Raw genomic sequence first — 21,404 nt, forward strand, 5'->3', positions numbered from 1 at the left:
AGCAAAAAAAAAAGTTGAAAGTCTCCTAGGGGAGCTAATGCATGCACACATATAAGCAAAATGTAACAAATCTCAGAAGGATTGTGGAGTAGCATCTACAAAGTGCTTTGAGTTTCGACTATAAACTCAGGTGTTCTGGGCCAGTGAACTAGCTAGTGGGAGTGCTATGTTAAAGGGGGTCCAGGGCACAGGCCAGGTACCTGGGGCAGTTCTGCTCACTGACCACAGGTGATCTCTAAGCCTGGCCAGCCTCATTCCTGAAAGCTCCATCTGCATCGGGTGGGAGGATGATGGGGTGCTGCTGGCTACGGGGGAGGGTCCAGCGCATCTCTGATTCTGCTAAGTCTCCAGCTACAAAGAGCTGCCCCTTTCTATGCTTGGATGTCTGCTCTCATTTTAATTTTGCACAATCTGGTAATGGGACCAACCCCAAATCATGTGAATTTGAAGTATACACTCTCCCCTTGCAAAGTTAACATGATCATTTCTAGATTTTTGGAGCAGTTGATTGAGTGCAAAACACTTAAAATCAGAGAGCACACAATACAAAAAATTTTAAATCCCAATTTTTTAAGCGTATTGCTTGGTTTCAGAAAGAGAAACAAGCCCTCTTGTTGGCATGGATATTTAGAACAGTACCAAAACCCATCAAAGATAGTCACACACACATACATCCCACAGTATTTATAGGGAACACACTGTCTTTCCCATATGCGGCACGGAAAACGGGGCCAGAATGATCCTGCAGAAACTTCCTGATGAAAACAGGCAAGTCAGCCATTCCCAAGCCTGAGCCTGCTGCCGCGGAACCCCAACCAGGGCACCAGCGCTTTCTTCGCTGCTCCAAAGATGCTGTGCCTTTCCGGCAGCGCCAGCGTGTAGCCCACTTAAGGGGCTCAAGGAGTCCACGGTCTCTGACAAGGGGCTGGGTCCTGAAGACGCCCCTTCTTTCCCCCCACCCCCCGACCCATCTGGCAGAAAGACTCCAAATTATCAACGCAGGAGTCACGTGAGAGCCAAATCCTGGCGCCCCCCCCAAGAGTTAATCACCCCTCCCCCCTCTGGGTCTGCTTCCCTTTCTCCGGCGCCACCCTTGCGCCTCCTCCGCAGGGGGTTCCAGGCTCTGCATCCTTCCAGCAGCTTTTGAAAAACAAAACAAAACAAAACGAAAAACAGAGGGGTACTTCTTTGTTCTTTCACCGGGTTTCCTCGGTTTACGGAATTCAATTCCCACCCCCATCTCAGGTCGGCAAATTTCCCCTTCCAGTACTGGGAGCGCGGGCCGCTTCATTCCCGGACACTTTCTATGTTCCTGGTCCTGTGTAAGCGCTCGTCCTGCATTTTATCTTAGTTAACTCTCATAGCAAACCCTCTGAGGTAGGTGTTGTTATCCCTATTTTACAGACGGAAAGAGCTGAGGTACGTGGAGTCACTTGCCCAGGGTTTTACAACTAATAGATGAGCACAGCTAGGTTTTGAGCTCAAGTCGGTTTTGATCCCGACGCCCTAAATCCTTATTGCTATTCTTGATAGAGCGAGAGTCAGAGCAACAGCTAATACTTACTGAGCGATTACTACACGTCAGGCACTGCGCCAAGTATGTCTCCAAATTATTGATACTTTCAGAAGCAGGCCTGACAGTTAGCAGTTATGTGATCTCGAGCAAGTTTCTTAAACCTCTTTTTCAGACAGTTGCCTGCCTGCAAAATGAAGCCGAAAACATGGCTGTTGCGGAGAGTAAATGAATTAATATATGCAAAGCACTTAGAACTCAAAGTGGCACATATTAATCCCTCAAAAATTTGTCTTTTTTTAACCACCACCTCCATTCACAGGTGAGGTCGGTTCAGAGAGGTTAAGCCACTAATTAGTCCAGATTGCAGGGTGCAGACCCTACGGCGCAGACCTGCTCAGAAGGCCCGCCCGCAGGTGAGTTGCACCTGGCAAGTGGGAGACGTGCTTCTCAGGCTTTGCAGCAAAACGCGCTGCAGCCGGGAGGCCTGGAATGCTCCTGGGGGCCTCCTAGCTCCGGATCTGGGCGAAGAGGACTCCGGCAGTGAGGGGGGTCCCGCCAGAGCCCCTCAGAAGAACGGCGGGCGACACCTGCGCTCCCGGCGGGCGGCCCTGCGGGCAGGGGGCAATCCGGCGCCGGGAGCCCCCCAGCTACCCCTCCTCCCGGCGCTCACTCTCACACCCCCGTCCGCGCGGGGGCCGCCCTCCGGGAGCCCGGAGCCCGCCGCCCGCCGCGCTCCCCCGCCCGCTGCGCGCCAGGGCGGAGTTTCCTCCTCTGCTCATTGTTCTCCGCCCAGCACCGCCCCGCCCGGCCCCGCCACCCCGCCCGCGCGGTCCTGGGGGAGGGGAGGGGGCGGGGGCCGGCGCGGACGGGACCGGAGTCGCAGCAGCCGCCGGCAGGGCCGCAGCCGCGCAGACACCGCCCGCGACGCAGCCACCCGCCGCTCCTCTGCCGCCTGGCTCCGCGCCTCGGCCCGGCTCTGCCGCAGCGGCCGCGAGGAGGGGCCTGCGGAGCGCGACTCGGGAGTCTCGGGTCAGCGCCCGGCCGTCCGAGCCACCGCCAGGCCTCTCCGAGAGGCGCCCACGCTCCTGCCGCCCGGCCGCCCGGACCCTCCGCCAAGCCCGCAGCCACCTGCTCCGGGTCTGAGGCCAGGACACGATGCGCTTCGCGCTGGTGCTCTCAGCGTTTCTGCTGCTGCTGCCGCTGTCGCTCTCCCAGGATGGTGAGTGGTGGCTCGGGCTCCGCCAGGACCCGTGTCGTGCCCATGCGCCCCCGGCCGGGCCCGCCGCTGGGAAACCCGCCGCTCCTCGTGGCGGGACCGGGAGCAGCCCCTACGCGCACCACTAGCTGGGGCCACACGCGGAGCCCTGACCTTGCACCATCCAAGCCCCTTCCTACCCCGAGAACGCCGCAGGTGCCGGGCTCCGAGCGTGGGTCGTCCGCGGCTCCCTGGGGTGGAGTGGCCGTGGATTGTGTTGGGGCAAACAGGGGCGCGCGGGCGCTAACTGGCTTTGCGGTCCTAGAGCGGGGACTTAGGGCACTGCGAGGCTCCACGCTTCCTCTGGACCCCCAGGGTCTGATCGTTCTTTTTCTCCGTGTTTGTCCCCGAAGCAGGTGACAAGCCTCCAGTAACAGCCCTCGTGGCTATGTGTTTCGCGTTCGCAGAGAGGTTTTTGCAAGCATTGTGTGCCGGCTTAGCTCACCCGAGCCTGTGCTGGAGCAGGTGGAGAGGGGGAGGGAGTAGGTCATCCACAATCCCAGACTCACCTGAGTGGGGTCCCTGCCTCCATGTCACCAAAGGAACAGCTCCCTTCTCAGTGCCTGACCAGGAAGGTGAGGTTCCCTTCCAGCCCCTTTGTAGAAGCAAGAACTTCTCTCATGAAACAGGCTTGGGCTGTGCCTTAGAAACCTCTCCCATATTTCTTATAAAGGTGAAAATCTGGGGGGACAGGTAGCGTCCCAAAGCGCCTAGGAACAGCTGCAGTCTCAGCCCCAGGAGAGAGATGCATTTCTTTCTTGCCCACCTGAGCAGGTGTCTGCAGGGAGAAAGAGTGATGTTTCCACTCTAGGGTCAGGAGGACTGTGGTGACAGCCCAGACAGGGAAGGGACCCTGCTGCTGGTAGGTGCTACTGTTTGGGACTAAAGTCTTAGGGGAAGGATGGGGTGGGATGGCAGGACAGTCTCTTCTCTGTATCACGGGGAACTTTGCTGATGGGAAGGGGCTGGAGCTCAGAGAGTGAGTAGGTTTGGGCATCCTCCGGTGGGCGGCCCTGTTACTTCACAGCCTGGTCTGACAGGGATGGGCACAGCCAGTGGGTGAAGGGTGTGCACCCCTGGAGGAGGGGTCGCAGTGTGAGGAACGGTCGGGACAGCTCTGAGGATGGCAGCCACCGCGGATTTGCACAGCCTGCGGGGCTGAGAAGATGCTGGATTGTGGCTGCTCTCCTCAGCCCTGCTCCCAGGAGGGCAGACTTCAATTTGGGCTCTGAGAACCATCGAGAAGGGAGATGGGCTGTGTCAGGAGGGATGTGCTATAGTTCCCAGTGCTTCTGAGCTTCAAGAGGCTGAGCTTGGAGGAGAGGGTGGAGGTTGTGGGACAGGAGTCCTGCTGTTTTGTCCTAAGAGGAGAGACTCCGGAGCCACCCACGGGAAAAGCTCCAAGCCCATCTCCCTGCTGGCTTCAAGGCTGGGACTGTCTTCCCTGGCATCTGCGTGCTGCCCCCAAACTCCGTCTCTTCCAAAATCTCTCCTCAACACTAGCATGGGGCATGGCGCACGGTAGGAGCTTGGTATGTAGTAAACAAATACAGTAAAGAAAAAAGGAACCATAACCCTGCTTCTGCCCCCACCAGCAAGTCACCTGAGCCCAGGTGCCCAGTTTCTAAAATGCTATTACAATATGCAGTGATAAAGGGAAGTGCTTTGAAGAGTGTAAACCGGCAAGGGAGTATTACCGTTATTATTATTTGCATATATTGCGGCCAGAAAAGGCTGAAGGGCACAGGCTCGCTGTTTAGTGGCTATGGTAGATTTCACACTCTCCTACAGGGACCCAGCAAGGACTGCTCCATCTCTGCCCTTCTGTAGGTTGCAGTCATCTGGGATGATGAAACCCAAAACTGCTGGAATCCTGTGATTTAGTTCTAAGCAAGGTTTATAGTGGAGCAAAGGAATTATCCCCGACGGGGCCCTGGTTGCTTACCTGCTCCTAGAGGTGGATCACACAGCCTACAGCATCAGCAGCATTCAAACCAGGGCCAACAGCCCATTAGACCCCTTTTCAGTGCTTTTTGGTTTGATATACATTTGGTCAAACCATATGGCAAGTCGTACCTCTGAACCTGTCTCCTTATCTGTAAGACAGAAAGGGCAGAGGGACCTCTAGTTTCACTGTTATAACATTTCTGGGCTTTTGCTCGAAAGGACAGGCTGACTGAGTACTCTGTCTTCTATGGGTCTGATTGATTCATTTGATGGATGGATGAATCCTAGGCAAGGGAAAGGCAGCTTGAGGTGGTGGAAAACACTCAAACTTGGGATCAGACAGACTGGTCTACATGACTGTAGACCAGACAGTGAACCACTCTGAGTCTGTAAAAAATGACAAATCTCCACGTTGCAGGTTGCTCTGAAAATGAGAGATAACATATTAATGAGTTTGCCGTTGTGCGCAACTCCATGGTCAGCGCTCAGAAAATCCTGGCTCTTATGATTAGTAAGTCATATGTGACTGATCAGGATTCTGCTACTGTTTGTGGGTGTCAGTTAATTGCTAGGTAGTGATAAAAACTGAAGCTTAAGTGCCACACAATGGGGGAAAGGGAGGCATTTGCGAGAAAGCCGTAAGATTTGTGAAGGGGCGATCTGGACAAGGTGAGGTGGGGTTATACAGGGATTTTGAAATAAAAGGGTCAGTGTGGAGTAGGAGACCCTTCCTAGGGTGGCCGAGGCGGAATGAATTCCAGGGTGTAGCGAAGACACAGGTCCTAAGCTGGGGGCGTGATGGGGGTTCTTCAGATGGGGGTCAATGAGCTGCAGGGGGACTTCGGGGAGGAGGTGAACTTTCAGAGCCTGGAAAGAACATTCCATGGGATGGGGTTAGGGGACGGTGGGTGTTCCTAGCGTGGTGCTGCTTGGGCATGGCTTTGAGGCAGGAGTGAGTAAGACATAGTGGGGCGGTACCAGGAGCAGACAGGTTTAAGCAGGCTGAGAAGAGGAGGAGAGGACGGGCTGGGAAGGATGAGCGAAGACTCCGAGAGACACCAGGTGGCAGCTTGGGCCAGAGCTGCAGGGTGTGGCCACCCAGGGAGGGGCAGAGGAGCGGAGCTTGGTGAGCCCGGGGAGGGTCCTCTGGGGGTCGCCCTGACCTAGAGAAGGCAGGGCGCAGAGGTAGGGGGAGAGGCAGCCCCCGCATCTGCTTTCTCCTCAGGAATCTAGGTTGAAACGGAGAGGAGGGGCCCCTGCTGAGTGCGGTTTGGATATCTCTGCCCTTTGGAAGCTGGGAGAGGAAGGGGACTCCACCTGGTTTGAATTCCCCTGGGCCGGCGGGGGTGGGAGCTGGAGAGTTAACTCTGTCCGTCCTCAGGTATCTTCTTTGCTGAGAAGCCTTTCCAGGTTTCCTAGATGGAACCCAGTTATGTTCCACAGTCTGTGTGGGTGTCGCCCCGAGTGCTGAGTGGTAAGCCCCTCAGGGCAGGGCCAGCACAGCACTGGGCACTGAGCAGTTGCTCAGGAGATGTTATCTGGACCGCGGTTCTCTGGGGGAACTGGCCCTGGCCCCTGGCTTCAGGCTCTCCGGAAGTGGGGCACGAGGCCAGCTCACACCCTGGCAGTGATGCTGGCCACTGGGCTCTTTCTGCAGCAGCCAATAGCCAGTAGGAGCACTGCAGAGGGTCGGGGCTTCTGGGCTTGGGAACCTGGATCAGACTGGCGGCTGCTGTGAGGACAGCTCAGCTCGTCGCCCTCTGCTACTAAGGGAAGTGGGAGGAACCCTTCGGACAGCTCTCTGCACTTGTTGGGAGGAGCGACGGGATTTAGGTGACCCCTACCCCGGGAAGGGCCGGCTTCTTCACACCCCGGGGGCCCTGTGCAGGTCTGCTGAGTGCAAGCTCGAGCTCAAGCCGGAACGGACATCCTCCCACATCACTGGAGAATGGGAGTGACCGCCCTCTGCCGACCCCCTGCCCAGCAGCCCGAGCCTGCCTGGAGGCTTCATTAGACCGAGAGGCCGGGAGCTCTGTCCTCAGCTCTGGGCTCGCTTCCTATTTGTGCCCATGGGGTACGATGCAGGGCAGGGAGCTCAGCTGGGTGTGTGTGTGTCCTGTTTTGTCCCATTCCCAGGAACACCGGTGCAGTTGTGCGGGTCTCTCCTTGTCTTGTGTCCTGTCCACTTTGTGGGACTGTTAGAAGATCAGATCAGGTGGCAGATCTGGGACTGTGACTCTTCGGGCCATACTAGCCTCACGACTGTAAGGCAAGCCTTCGAGAAAATCTACGCAGACGATCCACTGCAAGGAGCCTCTTTATATTTGCGACGGCGTTGGCCGTGAGATTCCTTTAAGTAGGCAGCCCGCTGGCTGTTCGAAACAGAATTCAGTTGACAAAGGGTCGTTTCCACACCACTTCTAAATAACCCGGAAAATCAGAGAACACAATTTTAGAGCTGGGAGTGTTCTGGAAATCATCTAATACACCCCTCCCCCCCGTTTTTCAGACGAGGGGATGCAGACCAGGGGGTTCACTTGCTCAGGTTCTCGGGGACTCCTGTTGGCGGCTTCCCGGGGACGTGTGTGCACGTGTCCGCAGCCGTAGTACTAGTAACTGGACTCGGCCTCAAGGCTCATGCTTCCTTGGGCATCGAAGAAACTCGCTTCAACCCTGTTAAGAAAGGGTTGCATGGTGGTGACAACTCTGTAGTGTGCCCGGATTCCCTCCCCACCCCTCCACCGTCAGGGTGAATTGAGGCTTGGAGCCACTTGCTTCTCAAGAGTTAGGCTCCCCGAGTACCACGTCACAGCGCTGGCCCCGTGCGTCGTGACTGTGTGTCTTGTCTGCCGTTGCCTGTGAGCCTCTGGTGTCCACAGCATGCAGTCAGAATCTGGACCAAGGGTGGTGCGAACCGCTTGTTGGAGGACCCGTGCAAAGGCAGCAGCATCTGCAGGTTCAGGAGCGGCCCCTCCCCACGTGTCCCCGCCGCATGCCCTCCTATGGCGCTGAGCCCCGCCCTGGACCACTCCAGCAGCGGCCAGCACAGGTCCCCAGCTTAGCTCGGCCTCCCAGCCACCCATCCTCCTGCCGGCCCCGCCCCTCTCCCTGAGCGCACCACCACCACCCTCTCTTCCTTTGTAGCCTTATCCCCCTCGGGTCAGCCACCTCCAACTTCCCTAGGGCCAGGGCGCAGGGTGGCACCCCGTCCGCCAATTGTCACGGCCGGAAGGCTGTGGGCCTCAGCCCAGCGGGGAGAGAATACGGAGGAACGGCTGCGCGTGGCTTGCCATGGAGTTCCGGGTTGGGGCGCAGGGAGCCCTCCCAGAGCCAGGCCCCTGGAGGCGCGTGGGCTGACCCAGGAGCCATCAGTTGTCTGACCTCTAACCTTCCAGCTCCCTGACCCAGGTCAGCGTGGAAGGGACAGTGGGAAGGTGAGGAAATAGGGACACTTTTTAATTCTTCAACTAAGGGTGAGCTAGGTGTGAGCCGAAGCCACGCCCCCTTCGTAGCAGAAATTCGTGAGCTCTGTCCGAGCGGTCCCTCTGCCCCCATCCGGTCAGACTCCTGTGCTAACCTACTCTGAACGTGCTGATTGGGGCCAGTGTCTCCAGCCAGGGTAGCACGAGGTTACCTGTGGACAGCCTTTATCTCACAGACCATTCCAGAGAGGGGGAAACAGAGGCCTGGGTGCCAAGGGCCACGGTGAAGAGCAGCTCTTCTCCCAGATGTGCACACACCTCACCCCTCATTTCCTGCGGCTCTCTGCTGGAATGCCACCTTCTCAGAGAGGCCTTCTGGGCCTCCACACCCTGGACACGTCTCCCCCGATCATTTTCTCCGTAGCATGTATCCCCTGATGGGCACTCATTTCTTTGTCTCGCTCCCGAGCGGACTGTAAGCTTCATGAGGGCAGGGACTTCTGTTGGTCAGCGCTGTAGCCGCAGCACCTAGAACAGTACCTGGCACACAGTAGATGGTCCGTAAATATTTGCTGAATGAGTGAAAGAGCAAGTAGGTGGCAGAGCGAGCTGGTTTAGAATCCGAAGTCTTGTCTGCCAGTGCTGGACTCTCCAACTGCAAGGCTCCAAACCTGACTCCGGAAGAGAGGCAAGTGGCAGGGGGGCTGGCCCCGTGCGTGGAGGAGTGGACACAGAGGCATGAGGGGAGCTGCCTTGTGGTCTAAGGTGGCTACTCAGACTCCAGCTGTCAGGACAAAAAGAACAAGAAGGCTGCAGCTCCTCTTCTGAGGTTACCTACCAGAAACCAGACACACCCTGTCCAGTTACGTTTTGTTGAATGGAACTTAGTCCTGTGGCCACACATAGCTGCAAGAGAAGCAGGGAAGAGTACTTCCTTAGGGAAGAGTGATCTTTATTTCAGGCACTCACACGCCTAACCAAAAAAGAGTGGTTTGGCTGTGAAGAAGTGAAGGATGGATATTGGAAGAGGTCCCTGGCACATGGTACCGTAGTCCTGGTCCCTGATTTTCTCTGTCCTCGTTCTCACCTTGCCAGTAAGATGGACTTTGCATCTGCACGAGTGAAACAAGGAGTTGTCCCCCGTGGCCTGAGGCCCTGCCACCTTCTGGCTCAGCCAGGTCCAGCTTGGCCCTTGTTTTTTGTGGCTCCAGCCTTTTGGTGCTGATGGAGCAGCTCCTTGTGATGCTCAGGGAAACTGGGGTCCCTCCCTTTCCGGTCCCTCAGCCGTGAGCTGCACCAGTGAGCCAGGTGCCCAGGAGACCTCCCATGAGCAGGGCCTCAGCCAGGGCAAGCATAGGGGAACCTGCTGTCCCCCACTTGTTTCTGGATGAGAAAGAAGAATCTCTGCGCCCCATCCTCCTCTTTGCACCTCAGCAGGGCAAGTACAGGGCAGAGGGAGATACTGTTCTTAGGAGTTTGGTCCATGGACACTTGTGAGAGCAGCAGGAGGAGGCCAGTGGCTTTTAAACCCAGTGGAGGTGTTCTGTGAGCTGTCTCGGGCCACCGAGAGCTTGGGGTGGGTGCACACCTGGAGGGGAAAACTAAGAGCAGGCCAGTTTGCGGGGAGGGGGTGGGCAATTCCCATCCCCTGCACTTTGTGCCGCTCTGCCTTTACCTGTTCTGTATGGCAGGTAGGTCTCCACAAAAGGATTCCTTTGAGAGACAAGTTCTGTCAAAGAGGAGAGAAGAAGAATTGAAATCTCTTGGCACGATGCCCCAGGCTTCAAAGTTATTCGGTCCAAGCTTTGTCACTTACCACCCTTGTGATTTCAGACTTGTTCCCTGGCCTCTGTTTCCCCATCTATAAAATGGGCACCACGCCTTCCTCAACAGTGAGGGTTAAATATGAGCATGTAGGTGGTGTGCCTGACACATTTTAGTTTTATTTCTTTGCTTGGCTTCGGTTCTAGCCCACTACGAGGCGTGATGAAACAGACCCTGCTACTGCCCCCTCCCAAGCTGCCGCTCCTTGCTGGCCTGAGCTTTCTCCTCCATGGCCCTTTCGCGTTTAGTCACTGCCCCACAGCCAGGCCACTCGGGAGGAGGGCCCTAGTTCTGGGAGGTTAGTTCTACACCGTAGTCCTGGATGAGGGTGGTTAGGGTGGGCTCAGCTGAGAAGGGGCTCCGATGGCCGGGCCCACACCTTCCTGGTTCCCACCCAGGTGCTTCTCACCCCACTCCCTAGGGGCCCTGCCCTTCGCTTTGGGGCTTCAAGTCAAAACAGGCTTTCCTGAAGCCACCTCCAGACCCTGATCCTGGCAGCCCCTGAGGTTCTGCCCATCACGCTGGGAAATGGAGTTTCCCATCCCACAGGTCTTTCTCTTTTTTTTCTTCTTTTTTTAAAAAAATTATTTAACTATAGTTGATTTACAATATTGTGTTAGTTTCAGGTGTACAGAGTCTTTTCCATTATAGGTTATTATAGAATATTGAATATAGTTCCCTGTGCTATATATAGTAAATCCTTGTTGTTTATCTATTTTATATATAGTAGTGTGTACCTGTTAATCCCAAACTCCTAATTTATCCTTTCCTCCCCGCCCCCTTCCCCTTTGGTAACCATAAGTTTGTTTTCTATGTCTTTGAGGCTGTTTTGTAAATAAGTTGATTTGTATTACTATTTTAGATTCCACATATAAGTGTTGTCATATAGTATTTGTTTTTCTCTTTCTGACTTACTTCACTTAATATGATAATCTGTAGGTCCATCCATGTTGCCGCAGATGGCATTATTTCATTCTTTTTTGTGGCTGAGTAGTATTCCATTGTGTGTGGATGTGTTTATATATATATACATGCACACACACGCACATACACACACACATACACACACATACCACATTTCCTTTATCCATTCGCCTGCTGATGGGAACTTAGGTTGCTTCCATGTCTTGGCTTTTGTGAATAGTCCACAGCTCTTTTCTACCTGGATAAGTGCTCCTCTGACCGCCGCTGCTACACTGGCCACCCCTGCTGCACTACCCCTGTCCAGCATGTGGGTCTGAGTCTCCCCCTCTAAATAGCTTCCTTTCTCCTCATCCAACCTCACCCTGACTCTGCAGCAAATTCCCAGTGACACCATCCAAGCCAGGCAGCGAAGCATGCTGCTGGTCATTTCACAGTCACCCCTACATTTTCTTTCTCCGAGAAGGAAGGAGGGGAGAGGAGGCACATGAGGTTACAATCCAGCGTCTAACGTAAACCAGGGAACTGAATATTTCCTCACGAAGTGAGATGTAGGGGGAAGACAGGAACTCCTCACGGAGCTGCCTTTGGTTTTCTGCACAATAAACGCCAGTGGGGTATTGCCCTGTGCCTCAGTTTACCCAAATGGTAAATCTGGGCTAGCACCATATGGGTTTTTTTTCTTTTACAACTCAGTGAAATGAGCTGTGTCCCAAACAGTCCAAAGAGAACACGAGTAGTCCTCGAGATATTAATAGCTTTGCTCTCAGTAAATGTATGATAAATGAATAAAAAATTGTTTTATGAATAAGAGGGAACCATGATCCAGAAAATTTGGGAAATGCTACCGACTTTTTTCCCCTTCTTGGAAAGTCAGCACATGTTAGGCTTTTCAGTGGTCTGAGCTGGCCCTCATTACCGTTGTCCAGCCCCGCACTCCCCAGATGTACTTTAACTGGGGAACATTTTCCTTTTCTCTTTTTGATGGAGCAATCTATTGGGGAGCCGCTGATGTAAACATAATGACCGACTGTCCCAGTTTGCCCAGGACTGAGAGATATTCAGGGATGTGTGACTTTCAGAACTAAAACCCAGACAGTCCTATGGAAGGACCTGGACCAGGATGTAAAAACATCCAATGTAAAAATACAACCGGATGCATCTGCAGCATTGCTAAGCGAGATCTTCTTGACGTGGTGATGTAGCAGTAGCAGGCCCTCCTTCCTTAGGGGCTTTATAGGAAACTGCCTGGAAGGTTGTGGCCACTAGGAAAGCTGCTCGTACCTGAGTGTGGGCAGGAATGAGTGACATTCGAGGCTAGTGGCCCCTCTTGGGTGCTTCACAATAAAAGTGCTTCTCCGATGGAAGTTGGAGCCGTCATGAGCAGAACTGCGGCTACGTGTGTGTTTCTGACGGTTGGTCTTTCGGCTCCGATGGGAGCAAACATGGTTTGCCGGTTGCTTCTGGCTTCTTTCCTGTTGTGCCTCCGCCCCTGCTGCTTTGAGCCCCTGATCCTGACGGCATTGCATGTCTGTTTTAAATTCAGTCTTGAGTCTGTCATCCTGCCCCAGGCCTTAGAGAAGGGGATTCCAGAGCCAGCACCCCGCAGTGGCTCACCAGACGCTGTGGTGTTGGGGGCTTTCTCCTTAGCGCTAGATAAGCAGGGTGCGCTGAGATACATGGATCTCATCCACCCTCAGGCTGTCATTTTCCTGGGATTCAGGGAGCCAAACGGCGAAAGGGGTGCATCTTGTTTGCTGAGTCACCAGCTTGCCCGTGCTTCCCAAGCTGCCACTGGTAGGTGAGGCACCTACCTTCTCCCAGGCAGATCCGTGAGCCGGGGTCCTCTTGCTTAGGCAGACATAGTCCTGCACCCCAGCTCTAGGGGACACTGCCTGCCAGCTGCCCTGTGCTGTCAGCCCACTCCCCAATATGCCGCTTTACCAGAAGACCCCCAGAACACCACACAAGGTTGCTTCCCGCCCTCAGGTCATCCTGGTGTCAACTTCTCTGTGGCTACAGTGGGCCAGGGCACTAGAGAGCTTGTGCCATGGACAGCTGGCTCTGGGGAGAGGCAGGTGGGAGCTGGTCCGCAGGCTCTTGTTCCCCCCTTGGCATCCTGGGAGGTTGCAAGTAGGTGGAGAAACACTTTGGCTTTGCTCCCGAGCCTGGGGGGAACCTGGAAGTCCGATCCTGACCACACAGATTCGCATCTCTGAATTCCCTGGGCACTTCTGGGCAATTGTTTCTACACACCGGCTATAACTGGCCCTGGGGTCTCCTGATAAGTAAGCTTTGGGTCTGTGTGTGTGTGTGTGTGTGTATGTGTATGGGGTGGGGGGCGGCAGGCGTGGAGCACATGCCCAGCAGGCTCTGTCTGAGTTCGGTGTTGAATAAAGAGCAGGGAGGAACAGAAAACAGGTTTGCAAGGGAAGAGGCTCCATGCACTCGGGGCCAGCCATCCTCCCCGTGGGCCTCAGTTTTCTCATCTGTGAGTGAGGGCCTGCTACTTAGTACTTCTCAGTGGTCTGAAAGGCCTGACTTGCCTGATGAGCTCGGCCCCAGAACTGCCGGCCTAGTGGGAATGGATTCAAGTTTGTGGATCCATCCAGGAGGGCCTAGGGGAGTGGGGAGACTGGGGGGAGCCTAGACTTGACAGCGTGATGCTTTGAGCCAGCAGGGATGGCTGGGGGCGGGGGAAGCTGTTCTCATCCCAGCTGGCTGCTGTGGACGGCCAGTGACACCGTGAATTCCTGGAAAATGTGAGCCCCTCTCTGCTCTTCATCTCACCGCAGGTCAGATGCCTCCCCCTCCCTATCTAAAGGCAAGGAGGGGAAGCAGGAGCTGGAGCCAGGAGCATATGGGCACATACCCCCCAGGATAGACAGCCGCACTGGCAGCTGGACCACAGAGTCCTAGATACCAAAGGAGGTGTGACCTGGTGCCCGGGACTCTGACCATCTGTTTGCCCATCTCTCCCTTGTTGGAGGGGGATCCGCGATGTCTAGGGTCCTTCTGGTTCTGACATTATGACCCAGGGATGCAGAGGAAAGCAATGTCTGCGTGGCTTCTGGAACAGGGGACGTACCCAGACTAGTCACGGAGGGCTGTGTACTGAGCCACATCCGGTTCTGGCCGCTCAGTAGCTCTCTGCCTCTCTCTGACCCCTGCTTCCCCAGCCTGAGGGGTGGGCATCAGCTCCTCTTGCCGCATCTTTAGGTCATGATGCTACCACTATAGAAGCAAAGACCAGTCTGTAAGGGACCAGCATCTTTGAAATCCTGTGGCCCCGGGTGTGCCACGTCCAGAGCACTGCGCCCACTTTGCAGATGGGAAACCCAAGGCAGGAGGATCGTGGTGGTTTACGCAGAGTCTAGTCTTCCACTTGAGCACTTCCGCCTTAGTGCCCGGAGCATAGGGGTGGCCAGATACACTTGGTCCAGATATCTGGGCTTCTGCACCCACTCGGAGGGTAGTGAGATGCAGTGAAGAGAGTGGGGAAAGGTAGGGACAGGAGCATGTGAGGCCGAGGATAAGAGGTGGTGCCTCCCCTTCTCCAGCCAGGAGAAGGAGCCCTGGGTCTGACTTCAGAATCAATCTCGTGTGATCCGGGCAACACTGACAACCTGTCCTGACCTGCAGAACCTCAGAGGGAAACACTTCATTTTGCTTCTAGTTTCTTCTGAAGAGTTGTGAAATCACTGTGTGTGTGCGTGTGTGTGTTTTCACTCCTTCTGTTGCCCACTTCAGGTGACACGGAGCCTCCTTGACTACTTTTAGGGGGTGACTTTTCAGCCATTCGGACACCTGGCTCCGGCCGGGCCTGGCCCTGGGATTCCTGATTCACTTCCCTAGGCGGAGCCCGTAGGAAACGGAGCTTCCTCCACTGGCTCTGAGGGCCAAACATGAGGACCACTTAGCTTTGTTTAAAAGGAACATGGCTTTTAACTTTCCCTGCAGGCCTTGGTGGGGGGACAAGGGAGCCAGTCCTCAATTGTTTGGCCATATTCATTTAGGAGGTTTGTTTGTTCTTTTTAAGCAACACCCTGACGAGACCCCCAGTCCCCACCAGCAAGCAGAGCTCCCCTGTCCTCAAACACCAGAGAAATCCAGATTCCCTGATCTGCAGGGAGCAGACTGACAGCCTCAGTTCCCACCTGTCCCCCTCCCCGAGCGCACACACATTTAGTCTCCTAAGGTGGATTATTCTGCAGCAAGGAGGATGCAGGTGTTATTCCTGGAAGGGGAGACTTCTCTCCAGGACAGAAAAAAAATGTTTGGAAATTTGGAAAGCTGAGCTTGGGGCCTTAACCTTCAGCTTCCAGCAGGCGGAAACCGGTCATTGCCTGGGAAAATCGCAGGCCGCGTTTCACAGAGCTTTCTCCCGGCGGCCACCATCTCACCGTCTGTGCGGGACTTCCCTCTGGCTCCTGGCCCTTGTTTGTTTTCGGCCGGGATTGGCGACTGGTCCCTGGCAGAGGTTTCTAGGGGCAGCTGAGAAACCCGTACACATCTGGCGATTTTCACGGCTTTGGGAGGGGGAGGGTGGTGTGGGAGTGACAACGTGCTCCTGCGGAAAAATATTTACCGAGGCTGTTTTTGAACCGGCTGCTAAGGGACGAGCGGGAGGCCAGACGTGCTCCCGCGTTGGCTGCAGCTGTGCGAGCTTCCTGGGACTTCCCAGAAGCAGGTGCGCCTGGGGGAGGGATGCAGCCGCCAGGAGTTGTGCCGGCAGGTGGTTGGTTGGTGCTGGGAGTGGGGCAGCCACTTCCACCGACAGCCCCCCCCAACTAAAGTCCTGCCCCCCAGTCTGTGCCTGTGTCTCCCCAGCCCAGCGTCATGAGGGCACCTCCCCCCAGAGGGTGTGGGAGACCCAAATGCGATCCTGGGTAAAGCTGGCAGCTCAGTGTCTGGCCGACAGGACAGGCCTCAGTAGTGCTACTTATAAGCTTAAGAGTAATGAGGATAAACTGTTTCTGATCGGTGGTTGGTAGAAAACTGCACCGTGAGAAGAGAGAGGAAACACATACCCACCTGTGCCCTTGGCCTCAGACCTGACACAGGTGCAGCGGGACACGCAGCGCCTGCCCTCCTTTCCGGAGCCCTTGGCCCAGACATCGGCGTCTCCAGCTCACAGCAGGGTGTTGGCAAGGTTGTCAGCCCACCTTCCCGTGGAACAGACCTGCCCCTCTGAAGTTTTGGAGTATTTCGACATTTTCCCCCAACACTTACACATTTTTAAAAATGTTCATTTTGTTCTAAGGTAGATATTTCTCTTTCCCCTGACTCACAGGGAGACCGAGGCCCCAGGCTCACGCAGGACCCAGGTCTCCCACCCCCAAATCTCGTTCTTCCTGTGAAGGCCGCCTATACATCACACAGGTGGTCCTTGAAACAGATCTTAACGATGAGCTGAAGGCTCTCTGCCTCCTTCCCAGGGTGCTGTCCTGTCGCCCTGACCTTTGTGTGAGAGTCCTTCCCGGCGGGCGACTTTGTACGGGAGTCCTTCCTGGCGGGTTCCTGGTGGGCGAGGTGAGTGGAGTCAGCCGGGCATCACCCCGCCCACCCGTAGGCCAGGGGCGGGCATCACCCCGCCCACCCGTAGGCCAGGGGCTTGGCCGCTGCTGGGCTCACTGCCGGCTCAGACAGATCCGGATTCACATGGTCGGCAGCAGGCGGAAGGATTAGGAGGCCCGGGGAGGGTGTTGTTTCCAGGGGGTTAGTCCGTCTTTCCAGGACGGGGAGCGCGAGACACCCGTCCCCAACCTCAGGTCAGCATGTGCACGCGCCTCTCATTAGGCATAGCGGCGACAGGTGGCTCAGAGGCAGGAGGCTGGTCCAGGACGGGCACATCCTTGTGGGTGGGGGGAGGAACCAGGGCAGGGGCCGCAGGGGGCTCGGGCAGAGGCAGGGCCGAGATCCTGCGTGGCTCAGTTGATGAATTCCAAGCTCTCCTCTTACCTCTCTGCCTTCAGCGACAGAATTATGATAATGAGTAATCCAAAGAATGTTTTTAGAAGCTTCCTGTTTCAGGGTGGGGCGGGTTCTGCCCTCTGACCCCACCTGGAGAGCTGGTGGGGGGCAGTGTGCAGCCGACTCTGGCCCGAGACTGTCACTAGGAGGGATTGCAGAGCTCCTTGGAGCCCCCTGTGAAGGCCCCGCCCCTGTCGGCCCGGGGGAGGGGGTGGGGCAGGGCTGGCGAGCGCGGCCCCTCCTCCTCTTCCAGGTATGTCGTCTTTGGAAAAATGTCTATTTAGGTCTTCTGGTCAGTACTTTTTTAAAAAATTTTTAATTTAACTTAATTTATTTATTGTTTCTGGCTGTGTCGGGTCTTCGTTGCTGCACGCTGGCTTTCTCTAGTTGCGGCTAGCGGGGGCTACTCTTCGTTGCGGTGCGAGGGCTTCTCATTGCGGTGGCTTCTCTTGTTGTGGAGCACGGGCTCTAGGCGCGTGGGCTCAGTAGTTGTAGCACGTGGGCTCAGTAGTTGTGGCTCGCAGGCTCTAGAGCACAGGCTCAGTAGTTGTGGCACAGGGGCTTAGTTACTCCGTGGCATGTGGGATCTTCCTGGACTAGGGCTTGAACCCGTGTCCCCTGCACTGCCGGGTGGATTCTTAACCACTGCACCACCAGGGAAGCCCTGGTCAGTACATTTCAATACAACAGTTTCCCCACCTTCTTCACCCAGAGTCAGACACTTAATCAGATTCTTTCATCTTCACCCACATCCCTCAGGGTGGGATGGGGAAGGACGCAGAAGTGAGGTAGCTTCGTTTCACCGCGGAGGAAGCCCAGACTGAGAGGGAGGGGCACGTACCCAGCATCCCCTCCTGGGTCCCCCCACCATGTGGTCCCTACCACCACTCCCTGGTCACGGAGCCCAGCGGGCCTTAAGCAGCTCTCACAGAAGGGAAGCTCAGGCTGCCCAGGCTTTCCCTGCTGACACTGAGGTCTGGGGTCACTGGGCTGCCCCCAGGAGAGCCCCTCCCTCCTTCCCTCCTCTCCCCGCCTCTGCTCCCTCTGCTCCACGTCTCCCCCAGGCTTCTCCGAGTTGGTGAGGAAACACTTCCTGGAGCCAGGCTCCACCCAGGCCTCCGGTTCCTCTTCCTTCCCCAGGAAGATTCTGGCTTACCCCCCTGTCTGGGAATTCGCTTGGCTACAGCCACCCTGGTGCTGATCTCCCCCACCCTCTCCTATGCGGCCATGCCTCACTGGGGAACCTGGGAAGAGCCTCATGTGCCCCCTCCCCTGCATCAAGGCCTGTACAGATGTGAGCATCCCAGAGGAAGAGGCGAGTTTCCGCATGGCTCTGTGATGGGAAGATGTGGCAGGGACCCGACTCGGGGCTGGCATGGAGAAAGCCTTACCCTCTCCCTTGGAATATAATCTTGGGTAACGTTACCTGAGCACTTTCTGTGTGCGCTCACTGCTCTGAGTGCTTAAAGGTGTGAGTTAGTTACTGTTATTACCGGCCTCTTCACTTTGACGGAAGCAGAAACTGAGGCATAGAGTGAAGATCCTTGCCTGGCACATGACCAGCGCGTGGTGGGACGGGGCTTGAACCCAGGTGGTTGGGCTCCCGAGTGCGCGCTCTTAACCCCTACCCTGTCCTGGTTTTGTGGAGAGGGACGGGGGTGGGGCAGGAGAAGGGGTCACACGTGGGACTGACTGGGCAGGGATGTGTGCACATCAGATCCGCGTACCTCGGGCTCTGGGCCACACTCCAGGTGTAGGGGACAGGAAAGTAGGATGAATTGCTGGCCTGGAGAAGAAGAGGTGGGGCAAGGTCCTCTGGCCACAGCCCCCTCCTCTGTGGGGAGGAAGGTGCCCAGGTGAAGCCTGCCTTTCTCTGTGGCTGGGAGATACCCGTGCTGGACAGTGGCAGCCCTCTCCCGCCCAGGGAAACTGCCGGACAGGGCCCTGCCCTGGGAGCAAGTGTCGGGCAGACCAGCTGCAACAAGCTGATAAGGGCAGAACAATTCCAGATTTGAAGAATGCCCAGAACGATCTCCCCCGAGGGGGCAGTTCTGGGCTCCTCTGGGAGAGGCGATGCCCGGGAGCTGGGCCTGACAACCCCCTGGGGTGCTGTTCTCATGTCCAGAGGCACCAGGAGGGCGGAGCTGCCAGGCCCTGGGGAAGGGACAGGGCGGCTGGAGCATGACCAGAACCTGTGGCCACACTTGTCTGCCTGACCGCTCGGCCTGACGGGCGGCAGTGAGGGCAGTTTGGGACCCTGCCCTTCTGCAGACACTGGAGCTGTCCTTCCTGCCATTTCTCTTCTCGTTATTAACCTCCACCTTGGGTGCCTCAGTCAGCTCGAGCTGCTACAACAAAATACCACAGACGGGGTGGCCTAAACAGCAGACGTTCCTGTCTCACAGCTCCAGGGGCTGAGAGTTCTGAGATCAGGGCGGCAGCAGGGTCGGGTTCTGGTGACCCTCTGCCATCTTCCTGTGTGTCCTCACATGGCTGAGAGAGAGAGGAAGCTCTGGGGACTCTTCCTTCTTCTAAGGACACTAATCCCAACGTGGGGCCCCAACTCCTAACACTGTCACACTGGGGGCTAGGGCTTCAACACACGAATTGGTGGGGATCCAGACTTTCAGTCCGTAACTCCGCTTATGCCAGGAAAGTTGACCAGGCGCATCTCTGGGGCCCTCGGCCCGAGCAGGGGGCCGTTGGGAGGGGTATAGAGAGCAGTCGCAGAAGTCACAGTCCCCGTTCTTTTAGATGCGGACCACGGCAGGCTGGAATAGACACCCCTCCCTCCTCCCAAAGATATGTACAGTAAATCCCTGAAGCTGATTATCCCCTTATTTGGACAGAGGGTCTTTGCCAGTGTAACTGAGCCAAGGATCTTGAGATGAGGTCATCCTGGATTATCTGGATGGGCCCTAAATTCAGTGACAAGTTTCCTCACAAGAGACACAGAGAGGAGGCAGCGATGTGGCCCCGGTGCCAGAGACGGCAGTGATGCTGCTGCCAGCTAAGGAATGCCAACTGCTGCCAGAAGCCAGAAGAGGCGAGGAAGGGCTCCCCTTGGAGCCTCCAAATGGAGTGTAGTCCTGGCCACACTTTGATTTCAGACTCCTGGCCTCTGGAGCTCTGAGAGAATCCGTTTCTGTTGGTGTAAGTCACCCAGTTTTTGTTATGGCAGGCTGAGGACATAGGACATAGGACCCAAGGCACAGAGAGGGTCCAGGCTTTACCCAAGCCCAGGGCAGCCCTGGGAGAGTGCCGTAGCCGGTTGGTAGAGGTGAGGCGAGTTGGCCTCCCTGTACCTCTCCCCAGGCACCCAGCCCTGACCCCTTTTCCCAGCTGCTGTCCTTTGATGCTGTCCGCCCAGATCAGGCTCCTGCAGCCTCCCTGTGCCCACCAGTGCCTGCTTAGGACCTGTTTTGGGGAGTGGGGTGAGGGCAGCTGGCTTTCTTAAAGCCACAAGGGACAGGCGTTTACAAGGGATGGGTGTAGGACTAGTGAGGTACCCAGAGCAGAACCCCAGAGCAAACAGCCTCCAAGGACAGGACCCACACTGAGGCAGAGGGGGGTCCAGCAGGGCTTCTGGGTGGAAGGCCTGGAGTGCTCAGCTGTGCAGGAGAGAGGTAGGTGGGGAGGATGGCCAGACTCTGCTGGGGTGTGGGACTTGTAAAGACCCCCCTGGAATGAGGGGTGCGGCTCTCTGTTCCTGGGAGGGAAGAGGCTCGAGAAGCAGACATCACGTACTGGGAAAATGAGTTTCAAGGTTGGGCGGCTGATTTAATAAAACCCAAGAAGCACGGAGGTGGGGACATTACGTGGGGCGGGGGGCATCACATTTTTCAAAATCAAGGGAAGAGGGAGAGTGAGGGGACTGAATGCAGGGTAAAGAGAGGACATCTGATATATTGGCCCTGGGGAAAAGTCCTGGCCAGGCCAGCAGTGGGCCTGCAGCCCCTCTGCTCCTAGGGCAGCCCCAGTTCCCTTGCTGACCCAGGAGTTTGGGGCCTGCAGTCTTCCAAAGCTCCCCCATCCTGCCCTGCCCCACTGTAATTAATACCCAGCTGCCATCCAGAAGCCTGGCAATAAATGGGCCAGTTTGAGATGGGCAACAGGATTTGGGGGCCGAGAAGGGTGGGCCCTAGACAGCTGGGAGGGGCTCAGATTTCCACCAGGCTGAACCTGAGGCAGCATCACCTGGCACCCTTCCCCATGACGCACAGAACCTGCTCTTGGGAGGTAAGAGGCTCTTGAAGTGGATGTCACATGCTGGATGTCACATGCTGGGAGAATGAGTTTTGAGGTCGGTCAGCTCTTGGAAAGGAGGCCCAGAGCAAGGCCTCTGAAGTGACTGTTGTCACAGCGAAAGCAGACTTACCTGTGTTCACAGCGTCATGCTTGGGAAAGTGTCAGTACATCCTCGGGGACCTTAGAAGTCACCTAGCCCATTTCGCAGATGTTTCAAGAGGACCAAGGACTTGGCCGAGCCCTCGAGGACAGAACCAGGACTAGAAGGCTCCGCTCTGTCTTCGCGCCTGCCTTTATC

The 21,404-nt window shown here is 56.1% G+C and overlaps 1 protein-coding gene across 1 annotated transcript in view; it reads left to right on the plus strand.

Annotated features, from left to right (window-relative positions):
* Window positions 1-2,396: 2,396 nt before the first annotated feature.
* The window catches only part of PODXL (podocalyxin like), a 42,319-nt gene continuing 23,311 nt past the window's right edge, over window positions 2,397-21,404 (plus strand). Inside the window, exon 1 of the mRNA XM_027101901.1 lies at window positions 2,397-2,735. Within this exon, the coding sequence (XP_026957702.1) occupies window positions 2,672-2,735 (64 nt within the window). The 5' untranslated portion in view covers window positions 2,397-2,671. The remainder of the gene's footprint in view (window positions 2,736-21,404) is intronic.

Source organism: Aethalodelphis obliquidens, unplaced genomic scaffold, assembly GCF_003676395.1.
Source record: "Aethalodelphis obliquidens isolate GAN/ISIS:26980383/991018 unplaced genomic scaffold, ASM367639v1 scaffold5, whole genome shotgun sequence".
Taxonomy (NCBI): domain Eukaryota; kingdom Metazoa; phylum Chordata; class Mammalia; order Artiodactyla; family Delphinidae; genus Aethalodelphis; species Aethalodelphis obliquidens.